At 38.7% G+C, this 16,137-nt stretch overlaps 1 protein-coding gene across 1 annotated transcript in view; it reads left to right on the top strand.

The window, feature by feature from the left end:
* LOC127425791 (tau-tubulin kinase 1-like) overlaps nt 1-16,137 on the top strand; it is a 63,377-nt gene that overhangs the window by 19,717 nt on the left and 27,523 nt on the right. The window contains exons 2-6 of the mRNA XM_051672039.1: nt 41-193; nt 10,519-10,666; nt 12,997-13,070; nt 15,098-15,238; nt 15,580-15,684. Coding sequence (XP_051527999.1) covers nt 125-193; nt 10,519-10,666; nt 12,997-13,070; nt 15,098-15,238; nt 15,580-15,684 — 537 coding nt within the window. The 5' untranslated portion in view covers nt 41-124. The remainder of the gene's footprint in view (nt 1-40; nt 194-10,518; nt 10,667-12,996; nt 13,071-15,097; nt 15,239-15,579; nt 15,685-16,137) is intronic.

The following is a 16,137-nucleotide window of genomic DNA, read 5'->3' as shown; positions in this document are numbered from 1 at the left end:
TAAATAGCTAATTTAACAAGGATTTTGGTGGCTTTTGCAGATAAATGGCTCATTTAAGCTGGGGGCTGCCAGAGTGCTCTCAGGGTTTCAGTGCCTAGCACCAGCTCTGCAGGACAACGCCAACATGAACGGCACTGCGGAGCAGCAGGACATTCTGCCCCCAAACTGCATGGTCAAAGAGAGATGGAAAGTGGTGGGTATTACATACAAATTCATACTAATGCTCCAACACAAACACAAGGTGACTATGACTATAAATATATGAGTAGTCAACATGAAATTTTGATCAGTTTCATTAATTGAAAGACTACATGGAATATTTGTACTTTTGTAAAAAATCCTTTATCACACCACAGGACCATTGTAATGAACTAGTGCAGGCTAAAAGGTGTTTAAAATGGTGAAAAACTTCACCCAAAAATGAAAATTCTGTCATAATTTACTCACCTGCATGTCATTTCAAACCTGTATGACTTTCTATATTATGCATAACACAAAAGGAGAATTTGTAATGAAAATCCCATCCGTCTTTTCAATACAATGGCACTTGAAAATGTGATATCATAAAAACAGTCTATGCGGTGCGGGCGTCATATTTCAAGTCTTCTGAAGGTGTACGGTAGGTTTTGGTGAGAAACAACCCGAAATTTAAGTCATTTTTCAGTGTAAATCTTGATGTTCATTGCGTGTTCATGAGCGCTATGAGAGAAGCTTGTTTACTTGAGATCTTGTGTTGTTTAGCTCTAAAAGCCACTAAAAGGTTTGTTAGATCTTCTTGTATTTGGCTGACCAGATATCATGTATTAGAGTTCTTCTAATATATAAAGAAGAGTAATCAAATCCAAGTGCTCGTGGGGAAAAGAGTTTATTGATGATGATCGTGAAGCATTGCTCTTCTGCATCTTAACCCATAGTTCTGTCTTTGTGACAGAACTTTATACCTGAAGAGATACAGTATTGATAGGATCAGCCAATGGTTTTTCTCGAAACTGACCCTTTGTTATTCTGATTGTATGGGCCGTTTGGTTCACACCTTTACAAACAAAGATTCAGTTGATTGCATTTGAGGCACAGTCACAATATACACCGATCAGTAACAACATTAAATCCACCTGCCTAATATTGTGTAGGTCCCCCTCGTGCCGCCAAAACAGCACCAACCCCCATCTCAGAATAGCATTCAGAGATGATATTCTTTTCACCACAGTTGTACAGAGTGGTTATCTGAGTTACCGTAGACTTTGTCAGTTCGAACTAGTCTGGCCATTCTCTGTTGACCTCTCTCATCAACAAGGTGTTTCCGTCCACAGAACTGCCGCTCACTGGATGTTTTTTGTTTTTGGCACCATTCTGAGTAAATTCTAGAGACTGTTATGTGTGAAAATCCCAGGAGATCAGCAGTTACAGAAATACTCAAACCAGCCCATCTGGTACCAACAATCATCCATGTGATTATCTAATCAGCCAATCGTGTGGCAGCAGCATAGTGCATAAAATCAAGCAGATACGGGTCAGGAGCTTCAGTAAATGTTCACATCAACCATCAGAATGGGGAAAAAATGTGATCTCAGTGATTTGGAGCATGGTATGATTGTTGGTGCCAGATGGGCTGGTTTGAGTATTTCTGTAACTGCTGATCTCCTGGGATTTTCACACACAACAGTCTCTAGAATTTACTCAGAATGGTGCCAAAAACAAAAAAACATCCAGGGTGAGTGGCAGTTCTGTGGATGGAAACACCTTGTTGATGAGAGAGGTCAACAGAGAATGGCCAGACTGGTTCGAACTGACAAAGTCTACGGTAACTCAGATAACCACTCTGTACAATTGTGATGAGAAGAATGTAATCTCAAAATGTTATTCTGAGATGCGGGTTGGTGCTCTTGGCGGCACGAGGGGGACCTACACAATATTAGGCAGGTGGTTTTAATGTTGTGGCTGGTTGGTGTAAATACATCTGACTACATGTAATTAAAATATGCACAATCCTTCAATCCCTCCTCTGATCATTTGTTGATCATATTAAATAAAAATATTTCACTAATCATGTATACAGCATGCTGTATACAGGTATCTACTTAAAATGTCAGAATAAAAAGTTCATGGTGAGTGCTTGCATTCTATTGGAAGAAGGCTTGCGTCCTTCGGAAACTTTCATTTTGAAGTTATGATCTTATGGAACTGGCGGACATGGTTGTGTTCTGTTTATATTGCATTCTGCTGTAAGAATGCAAATTAAGTCCTTTCGGAAATGTTATTTTCAGATTTTGATAGGTGGAATTGGCGGGTGCGGTTATGGTCCATGGATGTTCAGCAGGTGTCAGCAGTGTAAATGTTAGATGTCCATCAGGATCCTCTGGAACACCTACAATGACACACAAGAGAAGAGGGAAACATGTCTTGCCAAAGAAAATAGATTTAACGAAATTATAACTATTAGCCCACAAAACTGTTCCTAATTTTGGCAGGGCAATAAAGTGTTTAACAGTGTTGGGATGTTTAACTGTTCATACTCAGGCGACAAGCTAGAGCCTAAAAACTGTAGTCCCGCCATATCTAGACTCTGAAAAATACTACTGCCATCTATCCCTCATCTCTAGACAGATTAGTTAACACACAATGGCTAACGTCTATCCAGTCATCTGTTTCCTGAACCTTAACTGCTGCATCAATAACCAAAATAACCTGAGGTGGACCTTCCCATTTGGTTTCTAATGTTTTTTTGAAGGAGCACATACAGGTGCATCTCAATAAATTAGAATGTCGTGGAAAAGTTCATTTATTTCAGTAATTCAACTCAAATTGTGAAACTCGTGTATTAAATAAATTCAGTGCACACAGACTGAAGTAGTTTAAGTCTTTGGTTCTTTTAATTGTGATGATTTTGGCTCACATTTAACAAAAACCCACCAATTCACTATCTCAAAAAATTAGAATATGGTGACATGCCAATCAGCTAATCAACTCAAAACACCTGCAAAGGTTTCCTGAGCCTTCAAAATGGTCTCTCAGTTTGGTTCACTAGGCTACACAATCATGGGGAAGACTGCTGATCTGACAGTTGTCCAGAAGACAATCATTGACACCCTTCACAAGGAGGGTAAGCCACAAACATTCATTGCCAAAGAAGCTGGCTGTTCACAGAGTGCTGTATCCAAGCATGTTAACAGAAAGTTGAGTGGAAGGAAAAAGTGTGGAAGAAAAAGATGCACAACCAACTGAGAGAACCGCAGCCTTATGAGGTTTGTCAAGCAAAATCGATTCAAGAATTTGGGTGAACTTCACAAGGAATGGACTGAGGCTGGGGTCAAGGCATCAAGAGCCACCACACACAGACATGTCAAGGAATTTGGCTACAGTTGTTGTATTCCTCTTGTTAAGCCACTCCTGAACCACAGACAACGTCAGAGGCGTCTTACCTGGGCTAAGGAGAAGAAGAACTGGACTGTTGTCCAGTGTTCCAAAGTCCTCTTTTCAGATGAGAGCAAGTTTTATATTTCATCTGGAAACCAAGGTCCTAGAGTCTGGAGGAAGGGTGGAGAAGCTCATAACCCAAGTTGCTTGAAGTCCAGTGTTAAGTTTCCACAGTCTGTGATGATTTGGGGTGCAATGTCATCTGCTGGTGTTGGTCCATTGTGTTTTTTGAAAACCAAAGTCACTGCACCCGTTTACCAAGAAATTTTGGAGCACTTCATGCTTCCTTCTGCTGACCAGCTTTTTAAAGATGCTGATTTCATTTTCCAGCAGGATTTGGCACCTGCCCACTCTGCCAAAAGCACCAAAAGTTGGTTAAATGACCATGGTGTTGGTGTGCTTGACTGGCCAGCAAACTCACCAGACCTGAACCCCATAGAGAATCTATGGGGTATTGTCAAGAGGAAAATGAGAAACAAGAGACCAAAAAATGCAGATGAGCTGAAGGCCACTGTCAAAGAAACCTGAGCTTCCATACCACCTCAGCAGTGCCACAAACTGATCACCTCCATGCCACGCCGAATTGAGGCAGTAATTAAAGCAAAAGGAGCCCCTACCAAGTATAGAGTACATATACAGTAAATTAACATACTTTCCAGAAGGCCAACAATTCACTAAAAATGTTTTTTTTATTGGTCTTATGATGTATTCTAATTTTCTGAGATGGTGAATTGGTGGGTTTTTGTTAAATGTGAGCCAAAATCATCACAATTAAAAGAACCAAAGACTTAAACTACTTCAGTCTGTGTGCATTGAATTTATTTAATACACGAGTTTCACAATTTGAGTTGAATTACTGAAATAAATGAACTTTTCCACAACATTCTAATTTATTGAGATGCACCTGTACTGACCGGGCACTATAGCAAGACCCTCCGCTGGAGGCGGCTCACATGTATTCCAAACGTGCTTCTCAGCACCCTGTAATGCTAGGCGGAGTGTTTCATAATTGTGGACAAGGCTGTCAGACGATAGATGGCCATCTGCTTTGTGAAAGTCTGTGGTTCCAAGTGAGAATATCAGCCGGCCTGCGACATTTGTTGAAGGCTTTAATCCAGTTTCTTTTTGTTTGTCCTTGCTATATCGATTGTCATCATGCAGATTTGTTCCATCTTCCATTAACGACAACATTTGCTCTTTGGACGCTTCATTTTGTGACTGTTCACTGTTTTTTGTCTCCGACATTGATTGTCTGTCTTGCTCAAGTTGTCTTAATGCCGCTGTATGTGCACCCCTCTCCTTTACGGTTTGTTTAGCAGCATCATCTACCTGGGCATCACCTTTGGCTTCAGTTGTTGAGATTTGTGTGTGCACTTTTACCTTAACAATCGTGGCTTCATATGGCTTGCTTGCACACTCTTGAAGTCCATTAGCTTTTAGATGGAAAGCCCTTAGCTGGTACTGCAGAGAGGGGTTCAGTAGTTTCCCTGCGGCTCAGCAGCTTTTAGTAGAATCTGCTTTTGTTTTTCTGTCAGCTGTTGAAACCTCTTATCCAGGTCATCCTCATCATTGTGTTGGTTTCTCAATCACAGTGTGCAGTCATGAGCCCAGTGTCCTTCCTCACTGCAATACCTGCACCTTCCATTTTCGGCTTTTGCTCTTGAGCATTTCCGATGTTCCTTCTCTTTATGCTCTGTCTCCATGATCTTGTGCCTCAATGTTTTGGAATGCAGAGTCCTGAGTTTGACATCCTGTGCTCTTTCAATTTTCGCTGACCACTCAAAAATCTGGATGAAAGCTCTTCCAATGCTATCCCAGTCAACATAGCAGATTTTAACATCTCTTGAGATTTCAGCTTTCAATCAATTTACAAATGCAGTTTTAAGAGGCATGCCAGTGTCCTTGACAAGATTCTCGCTGTCATTCAAACCTGCATGTTCGAGCGAGGTATATTTGAAGTGTTCTTCAAACTCTTCAGCACTTTATCCTGTCTTCTGCACACATGAGGTCATTTTAGCCAGTTCATCTCTGCAGGTGTCAGCTTCTCACAGTTTCCCATCCTGCCTCTGTTTTCTTGAGACTCACCTATCCTTGTTTTAACATTTGTAATGAGGCTTCTTAGAATGCAAGTACGTCTCTCACCATTTTCCAGATAGTCCTCCTCATCAACCGCAACTTCAGTCCTTCTGTTTTTGACAATTACTGGAGCAAGCCTAACCTTTGAGTTGTCTTTTGTAACATCAGCAAATGTGTTGATGGGTGATTCTCCATCACTGTCATCAAAGCTCCCTGTGGAGATGATGTCACTTTCTCCAAGCAGATAACGATGTGGTTGATGATCATCACTGGCTTTGAGCTTTTTAAATGGGTGGAGCAGTAAATCCTTTGCTTGGCCGCTAGATGCTTTGGTAGAGGTCTTTGTTCTGAAACAGTCTTATGATACCAGTTGTTTGGAAAGCAGAGTTAAATAGTTTTCATTCTCATGTACCAGTCTTTCTTTCACCTTCTTTTCAATCTGCAATTGTTCAGCAAGTGCTCGAACTTTTACCTTCTCTGCTTTAATCTCACACTGCAGTCTATCCATCTCACACTTCTGCAGATGGTGTCGAATTTGTGTCAGTAAAATCACAGACCATCTTTCTTGGCATTCGTCTTTAAATGCTTTGTCTATCCATAAGACCCTTTTAATGTAAGGCAAGGCCCATAACCCACTCTTTGTGTGCTTGATGCAGTATTTCTGGCAGATGTCATCATGACACTTCCTTATTCCCAGCCTTTTGTCCAAATATTCATTCATATTCTCCATCATCTGATCAATGGTCACATTTGGAGGTTCTGTTCCATGCCTTTCTGTTGTTGGTCTCAGTTCAGAGCTGTAACCATTGTTTTGTGTAGACTCAGCCATGGCAATACAGGAGATGTGCCCTCAAAGGTGTGTAAACAGAACAGAGCCATTAAAAGTGCTTATTCAGATGTAAATACACAGCTATCTGTTTGACTGGTCAAACTGAGACACTCAGACAAATCAAACGCGTATTTCCAAAATACAGAATTGTCAAATTCTGTATAACTTTGTCCAGTGTACCCTTAATTCCCAACAGTTTAAGATGTTATTTTCATTTTATAGGTTTAGCCTATGCTATACATTCAGCTCTTAACTTTCCAGTTTAGAAAATTACATGAACACTTATAAATTCATTCAGAACCCTTGTTTAGAAGGCTCAGTGTCTTGTCAGACTCTTTCCGTGTCACTCAGCGGAAGGCTAGTTAACTTTTAGTTGCACACATTTGACTAAATAACATCTTCTTAACTCTTGGAAATTTATTTTCAAATACCTGATAGTTGGAAGATCCGCAGCTCAGTTCACAACTTAGTATTGGTATAACTCACAATTTCTTAACTCTCTCACAATGAAGAATTGTACCTATTTTAATTATCTAACAAATAAAAATAGAATTCTTCAGTTCATTCACAGCTAGGAATAAATATACCATGGTACTGATCTCTACTTATTAGCTCCTACTGTTTCGCACCTAGTCAGGAACTTCAAAGTTCTGCAGCGATTACATTAAACTAAACATTTTAATTATTCTCTCTCGAACTGCCTCATCCGGCTGCCCTTATACCTCTCCTCGGCTGATTAGCCTGATTGGGGGCCAGGCGTGCGTAGTCACGGCCCAGCCCCGCCCTCCTCCTCGTCACACTCCTCTCTCCTTTACCTCAGGTCGGGGATCCCCCGGCATGACGTACATCCCCGTTGCCCTTCCGGGAGGCTTTTCCCCACCTCTCTCAAGACCTGGGAGGGAGACAAGGGGAGGGAAAAGGGGAGAGGGAAAGAGCCAGGCAGAGTGACAGTGAGAGAAAAAGAGGAGAGAGAGAGAAAATAAATAGCTCGCCAGTTTCCAGACATGCCATCGCCTGGTCCTCGACCACTCCTCCACCCTCTCGCGGATGACAGCCGCTCCTCCCCAGGCGGACAGCAGCGAGTCCTCCGACCCATGGCAGATGGAACGTCCCTCCGCGTTCTGGCGGCCGGTAGCGAGCCCCTCCGCCCCTGGCAGCGGCTCCACCACTCCAGGCGGCCGGCAGCAAGCCCCTCCTCTCCTCTCCTCGCGGATGGCAGCCGTTCCTCCACGTCAAGGTGGCTGGCAGTGACTCTTTCGTCCCCCAGCGGACGGCCGTGGCTGCTCCTTATGGTGGATGGCAGTGGTGAGGACTCCACGACGGCACATCCCTCCTCCTTCCCAGGTTTCGGGACCAATGTAACAAGGTTAAAATGGGAAAGGAGGAGGCGGGAACCGGCTGAACAGTCAAAGTAATATTTAATGTAAAATTAAAACAAGAAGACACAAACATAAAACACACACGGCAGCTGTGTGTGGCTCTCTCTTTCTCGAACTGCTGCATCCAGCTGCCCTTATCCCTCTCCTCTTCTGGTTAGCCCAATTGGGGGCCGGGCTTGTGTAATATTCTACATATAAAATATTATTTTAGAAATACTTATTAGAAATAACTTAATTGGAAGTCGTTAACTGTAGTCTGACTTCACACATTTTTAGATTTTAGATTTTAAGATTTTAAAATAGATTGCAGTAATTCTTTATTTTGTAATTAAATTACACCTAACATTGTATGGAAATAAACCAAACATTGACAATCAATATATTGACTTCTAAAGACATTTTTTGTATTGTCCAATCAATGCTTTACTCTTCTGACACAATAATGTAATGTCTTTGAATTATCTGAATTATTGTATTTATTAGGGGCCAAGCACCAAAAGTGCTGACGCACCTATTATTTCTGTTAGATTTTTTATTATTTTGCTTCCACTCTTGAAGTCCATGGCAGCCCATAATTTGCCATGTATCGTATGTAGGAAAATGGTGAAATTTGGCACACTGATAGGTGTTGGTATGTCTAGCACCCACACAAAATTTGGGGTCTCTAACTCAAACCCTCTAGCCCCACCAATAGTTAAAACATTTAACTTACGTTTCGGCTTATAACTCTTGAACCATTTTTCGAACTGCTCCTAGAACATATGTCCGATTAGCTTGAAATTTAGCATTTATCATCTAGAGACACTCATGACAAAAAGTTATGAGATTCATGATGATAGACCAAACTGTTCTCATATACAGCTTCAACGAATTTGACAGCGAGCACGCCAAAATGAATGTGAGGCAGAATCCTTCCAACGCTTTAGCATATTGACACAAAACTTGGTATATGTTATCACAAGCATGACGTGAGGGTACCTGCACAGTTTAGGCACAGCACCACCTAGTGGTCAAGGAATAGCAAAAATACCCATTTTTACTTTTGAATAATTTAGCCTAAATTCATGAGATTGGTCAGTTTAGATTCCTTGGGGCATACGGTGTCAATTTAAACCCAGTTTGCCTTGGTTGGCAAACTTCCTGTCCGCCATTTTGAATTTCATGGAAAACGTACTTTTTTAAACACCTCCTAGGCCGTACATCCGATTTGCATGAAATTACCATATGCCACCCAGGGACACTCATACCAAAAAAATTTGGAAAGCTTTTTGATAGACCAAACCGTGCTCATGTAACACATAAACAAATTATATGGCAAGAAGGATCTGAGGCTGCATCTCATGAACGCTTTGGCATATTGGCATGAAACTTCATATGTGGCATTGTGACCAAGCCCTGAGAATACCTTGCCAATTTGGTGACAACCCCACTTATTATTTAAAAGTTATAAGCACTTGTATTACACTGTAAGTCATTAAACTAATGTATTTTTTCACCACTCTGCTTAAAATCATCACCGGAATTCTAAATTCAGTTATAATGTTTTCCATGGGGTGCTTGGCCCTGTAATTGCTGCTTGTAGCTATATTTATATTGTTTATTATATTTTTAATTATTTGTATTATTATAAATTATACTATTTTTATTTGGAGGGCATTTTTGAGCAAATATTGACATGCGATTTATTTGATTAAATAATTGGCATATACTTAATTTGATTAATGGTTTTCAGTTTTTTGGCGAACTATTCCTTTTAAATTTTCCTGGTAACCAGCTAAAGGACCTAATATATACACTTTACCCTTATACATTCATGTAAACATTAACCTTAAATCTTGTTTGTTAAATAAAAGAAAACATTCTAGACATATGTCAGCTACACAATTTAATTTTAGACCTAATCTGATGTTAAAACCCCAGTATTGCAAATGTGATATGTCGGGTTCTCAGAAAAACTGCATGTGTGTGTGTGTGTGTATGTGTGTAAATACATATACAGTATATGTGTCATCATCATCTCTTCTGTGCTTTGAGTAGATTATGTAACAGTAAAGCTAATCACTGTCTTGTCAAAAGATTTCACACAAATCAAATTCCACAAAAATTCCCAGTACATGGGAGAAGGCGATCTTTGCACATGACTGCCCAATTCCAGTCTGGGTTAATGGGCTGTAGAGTTGAGAGAAATAGAAGAGAGAGTGACATGTTATTTACCATCTAAAAGACAGGATGTCTCATGAGGAGAGTGTAATGCTCTGGTGTCTTGCTGACATCTTTAGTATCTTTCATTTTTGGTAGGGAAGTTAGAATGTTTTCTGATCTGTTGTTTTAGAATGTAACAGTTTTAATCAGGATTCCTTCAATCTGAAATTCCACACAGAAATTTGGGCATAGCTGGCTAATGTTTCTGCGGTCGGACTGCTGCACTGTAGCGATCAATAGCTGTGCCCTTGAGGACAGTAATCAATAAAAACAAGGATCACTCACATCTCCAATAGAAAGCAGATGTAAACGAGTTCATGTTACAGTATTATTTTGTTTAGCTTGTAGTTTGAGCCTAGATTGAAATTAATATCCTTTACAAGGCACTTGAAATGCAAATATTCTGAAGTGTTGTTCATTTCTGTTCTTTTTTGCCCATTATTGCTCTTTCTCAGAAGCTGCAAAAAGGCTGCAAGCATTTTTGTGAGAACATCATAGATTCACAGCTCTTACATTCAGAGGAATACACAGCAGTTTCCCTCACACCTCAAATCAATTCCCAATGAAACCCCCCAAAAATTCAGACAGCTTCCTTTTCTGTTCCTCTTTGATGTCCAGTTAAAGAAGATAGGTGGAGGGGGGTTCGGGGAAATCTATGAGGCGTTGGACGTGCTGACTCGGGAGAATGTGGCATTAAAAGTGGAGTCAGCTCAGCAGCCCAAACAAGTCCTGAAGATGGAGGTAGCGGTTCTGAAGAAACTTCAGGGTAAGACATGACTGTCATTGGTATCTCCATGAATCTGACTTCAAGACTTTGTCCAATAATGTGAAGAATGTAAAGAAACAAAGTCCCCACAGAAATAAATAGGTGTCCTGATTAGAGTTTGACTATATATCGGATTAACCGATTAATCATGCCGATGTTTTTTTTTTTTCTTTGGAACTCTCGGTTATCGGCAATACCCTATGCCGATAGTCCCCAAAGAAATAAATGTGTCCTGATTAGAGTTTGACGATATATCGGTTTAACCGATTAATCGTGCCAATGTTTTCATTTTTTTCTTTGGGACTTTCGGTTATCGGCAATACTCTATGCCAACTCTATTCTGTTTTCCTCTGTTGCTGAAGCTGGAGAATTCTAGAGTTAGAACGGCTTTGTTCAACAGTATAACAGCGCCTCTAGTCGTGAAATAAAAACAATCACTTCGGGATTTGCTGTATTTAAATCTTTCATCATTGATAATTTCATCCATATTTTTATCCTCACTTCAATGCATATTTTGTAATTGTAATTGTTACAGAGCTAAGTCTCAGTCATTTCAAAATAAGAGTCTGGTGTGTTTTGAGCTTGTTTGCATTGTGCACAAAAAATTTTTCTGGTTATTATTGGGATTTTGGTTGCTAAACTGCATCTGGGATTTTATTAATTTTGGACTCTTGTAGCCACAGTGTCTATGCCCGTCATAGTTAGGAAAGGCAAAGAAAATGTTTTAACATTCTATAAATCAATTTTTAAAACTATCAACGATTAAACAGCTATCTGCCTTAGTTATTGTATCGGCAAATCCACTATCAGTCAACCTGTAGTCCTGTTATGTGTTGAAGGCCTAATACTAGACATAGTTTCTGTATGAAAGCTAAAATAGTTGTGATTTTGCCTGCACTGCTTTTCAAGAGTATTTAGTTGACATGTCTAATGACATGATTTACTAAAAGCTGTCAAAACTGGCCACCATATCAAAATGGAACATGTGCATTAAGATCAGATGCATGAAATGTTATATATTTAGCATTGTGAATAAAGCGGCAGTAACGTGGCCTACGTGACAGAGAACACATAACGAAGCCTATAGTTCATTCACACATACACTGATGATTCAGTTCAGGCATTAGTCATCGTAAAGAATTACAAAGCACATTATACATGTGTTCACCATATATGCGTGTATGCATGTGTATGCATGTGTTTACATATAGTATTTGCATTTGGCAAACACTTTTGTCCAAAGTCACTTAAAGTGCATTCAAGCTAAACATTTATCAACACGTGTGTTTCCTGGAATCGAACCTGTGACCTTGGTATTGCTGTTGCCATGCTCTACCAGATGAATAATAGGATTATGTAAGCACATAACTAGTGGTTGACTGATGAGGTTTTTTATAATGATATCTAGTGAGCAGGGTGACCGATACATACATGATATCAGAGTTGGGGAAACTACTTTGAAACTGGCTACTCATAACTTACAGTAGTTCAACTACTTAAAAGAAAAAATAGTTAGCTACACTTCAAACTACTGACAAAAAGTAGCTAACTACATTGAAACTATTTTAAGAAGAAAACATTTTGAAATATATAACAGTTTGACGATATTATTTCATTTAAAAAAATAGGGTGACAACATCAAATTAAACTTACTAAATGTAAACTAATAATACTAGAAAACACCATATTCTATAGGGTTTATCTGAGTCGAAATGTAGTGCTAAACAGCCGCAATTAACTAAATATTTCGCTTCAGAAAGAAGTGATTTCTGGAAAAGTCCCTTTCAGGGCTGAAGGGGATCAGTGATACATTTATGTGAACTGGTTAATTTAGATGAACCATCCAAACGAACTGACTCACTAAAATGAATTGGAGTTCCCAACACTAAAATATAAGTGAATCATTTATTGTAACCAGTTAATTTACTGAACTGTCTGAAAGATCCAATTCACATAAATGATTCTGACTTTATAACGCTACATGAGAGAGATAAAGGACGGTTAAGTGAGTTTGTTTGATTCGGATTCATTGGTTCGTTCTCAATACAATGTGACAAATGTAGCATTTTGTGATGCTACAGAGCTACATGTGGGAAAAAGTATTTTACACAATATAAAAGAAAATTATTTTACTACTGAGACGAGGGGGAAGTAACGCTGTTAATCGGGCAAGTGGAAATTATGCCGAAATGCACAAAAAAGCCCATAATTGTCCATTTAATCAGCCTGGCCGATATACAACACGTGACAATAGGAAGGTCTCTCAAGTTTTTCTTGACTGTTTTTAATAAATATTTTCTCCTATGTTAATGTATTTGTGTCTTTTTCAGGTAAAAACCATGTGTGTAAGTTCATTGGCTGTGGGCGAAACGATAAATTCAACTATGTCGTCATGCAGCTACAGGTAAATGATCTAGTCAAGCATTGTCATTTTTGTTCAAGCTCGTACACAGCGATGCATTTTAATAATCCTTGAATAGATTTACTGATGAAGTGTCATTTTTCGGATATAAAAATATTTTCTTCAGCCACACACAACAACATTGTTTTAAACAATAGCATGAGTTTGGAGCGGGACTATACTGCTATTTATGTAGCCCACTACTGTGTAGTCTGATGGCTTGTTGTAACCTAATTTTATATTTTATCACAAGTTATGCGTTTGGATATATATTTAGAAATTATCAAACTATTATTTGTCAAAGTTTAGCATTTTAAGATGTATTTTAAGTGTCCGTTTTTGCAGTTAATGACATTATGCTTGCAGTCAAACCTGACCATGGTGTTACAAAGAAAAGACACAGAATGAGCATTTTTCTACCAATAATTTATTTAAAACATAATTTAATGAATCAAAGTAAATGCATAATAATATCAAGAAAATGAACATCAAGAAACTTGAAAATTCAATAAGAGTATAAAACAGAAGAATCAGAGTAAACATTTTGCAATTTCAAACTTTCTATAGTAAAATTTTATTTTGCAAATATATGTTTGTGTGTGTGTGTGTGTGTGTCAGATTGCTGTCATCAGATGGAAAACAATGGATGACTTTGACTTATAATGCAAACCAAAAGATGCTGTAGAGCTCCACTTATTGATGCCTTGGTTCTGTGTGTGTGTGTGTGTTCTGCATTGTGAGTGTGTTATTGTCTCACCCTTTAATTTCTGATTGTTTGTTTAGCATTGTGACATATAAAAAAAAATAAAAAAAACTGTTATAGTATCACCAGTTCATTTGTGTGTGTGTTTGTGTGTAAGTGGGCGTGTATGTTTTAACCTGAGGATGTTTTAGAGTCTCACCCTGTAATTTCTGTCTGTTTTTTCTGCATTGTGGCTAATTTATTGATTGTATTTGACAAATCAAAAAAAAAAAAATTGCTCTGTTTTTTAGTCTTTCTCATTCATTTTTCATGGTCAGTCAATTTTGACCACGAATACCAAAGGTGTCGCTTTTTTGTATGTTCAGATGCCAAATGGAGGAAAAGTCACCAAGTCTTGTACTGCTCAGATAAAGGAAACCATTTTTACTAAATTAGGAAAATTTTATTTAGGTAAAAAATGACCGAATACCATAGGTGGATTAATTGTTGTATGTAATGTATTGGACTATTGGCCGCTAGGGGAAGTCCCAAATGTTACAATGCAAGTGCCGCAAAAATGACACACTTCAGCCTTAAAGGAGTAGTTCACCCAAAAAGGATAATTCTCTCATTTACTCACCATTATGTCATATCAAACTCATATGTCTTTCTTTCTTTTGCGGAACACAAACGATGGTATTTTGGTGGAGTTATGAGGTGTTTATATCCATATAAACATATCCAATGGGGTCCAAACCTTTCAAGCTCCAAAAAGGACATAAAGACAGCATAGAGGTAATCCATACGACTCAAGTGGTTTGATCCATGTCTTCTGACACGTGTAGAGGGTTCTACGCATGCGTCAAGCACGAAGAAGTGTAATCGAGCTTCAAATTATGCTCGTGCTTAGGAGACTGCAGATGGCAAGATTTATAGTGATATATATTTATAGTTTTCACATTTTGATCTGTTTCTCACCCAAAACTGATCGTATAGCTTCAGAAGACATGGATTAAACCACACAAGTTGTATGTATTACCTTTATGCTGCTTTTATGTACTTTCTGGAACTTGGAAGTGTTGAAACCCATTGACTTGCATTGTATGGACAAAAACACCTTATATCTCCATCAAAATATCTTCATTTGTGTTCTGCAGAAGACAGAAAGTCAAATAAGTTTGAGACGGCATGAGGGTGAGTAAATGATGAGAGAATTATCATTTTTGGGTGAACTATTCCTTTAAATCATAAGACTCTTTCTCAAATACTTCCCAAAAAGCACATTTGTGAGTGCTGGTGTTATGGAGGTTTGAGGGCTTTACTTACACCTTTGTTTTGACTCTCAAAGGGTAGAAATCTGGCGGATCTCAGGCGAAGTCAACCACGTGGCACCTTTACCATGAGCACAACACTTCGTCTGGGCAAACAGATTCTGGAATCCATAGAGGCCATTCACTCTGTTGGCTTTCTCCACCGAGACATCAAACCGGTAATATATAATTGGGTTATGATCAACGATTTGGAAATAAAACATACAATATTTTGACTTCAAAGCTATGTTTTGTGTTGTCTTGTCTAATGCCAAATTATACAGTATGTATATGATGTATTTAAATGATCTGAATTGTAATATTTTTTATATTCTATATTTATAATTATTGTAAATATTATCTGTTACATTATCTTTATCTGGGGGCCTTTCTCTGTAAATACTGAAATATGTGATTAATGGCTCATCATGTAATTACTTCTATATAAACTTTCAGTCGATTGACAGCCCTAATCTTGGCACAGAATATACAAAAATATATGTATTTATTTTCTTTTCAGTCAAATTTTGCCATGGGAAGGCTGCCTTCAACATACAGGAAATGTTATATGCTAGATTTTGGCCTGGCACGACAGTATACCAACACTAATGGAGAAGTTCGACCGGTATGTTTTGTTTCATTTAATTATTTACTAGATAAAGATGCTCATTTATGGCTCAACTTCAAAGTGATGTGTTAGAACCAAAGAGATGCATAAAATTAGATGCGTTGTGATTGCATGTTTGGCAATGAAATGGGACATTTCTGGCATTCCATATTATTGAATACAATAAATCCAGGATATTATTGAGCAGACTTTTGATTGACTCTGAAACATAAAGGTCTGGTTTTATTAAGGAGTGGGTGAGATTTATTTGAGCAATAAAAAGTCTTCTTCATTGTAACAGTGCAGGTTGGCAGAGATCTAGCTGAAATGAGAGCTTTAGAGAGCTCTGTGAATCAAGCAGGCGGATGTTTCCTCTTTTAGCACAAGTAGTTCTTCATTCGCACACGTTCCTCTCCTCCATCCTTCTATCTATCCCTCTGTTTCACTCTATGCACATGTTTTATTGCATCG

The sequence above is a fragment of the Myxocyprinus asiaticus genome, chromosome 35 (assembly GCF_019703515.2).
Source record: "Myxocyprinus asiaticus isolate MX2 ecotype Aquarium Trade chromosome 35, UBuf_Myxa_2, whole genome shotgun sequence".
Classification (NCBI taxonomy): domain Eukaryota; kingdom Metazoa; phylum Chordata; class Actinopteri; order Cypriniformes; family Catostomidae; genus Myxocyprinus; species Myxocyprinus asiaticus.
This window is presented reverse-complemented; position numbering and strand designations above follow the sequence as displayed.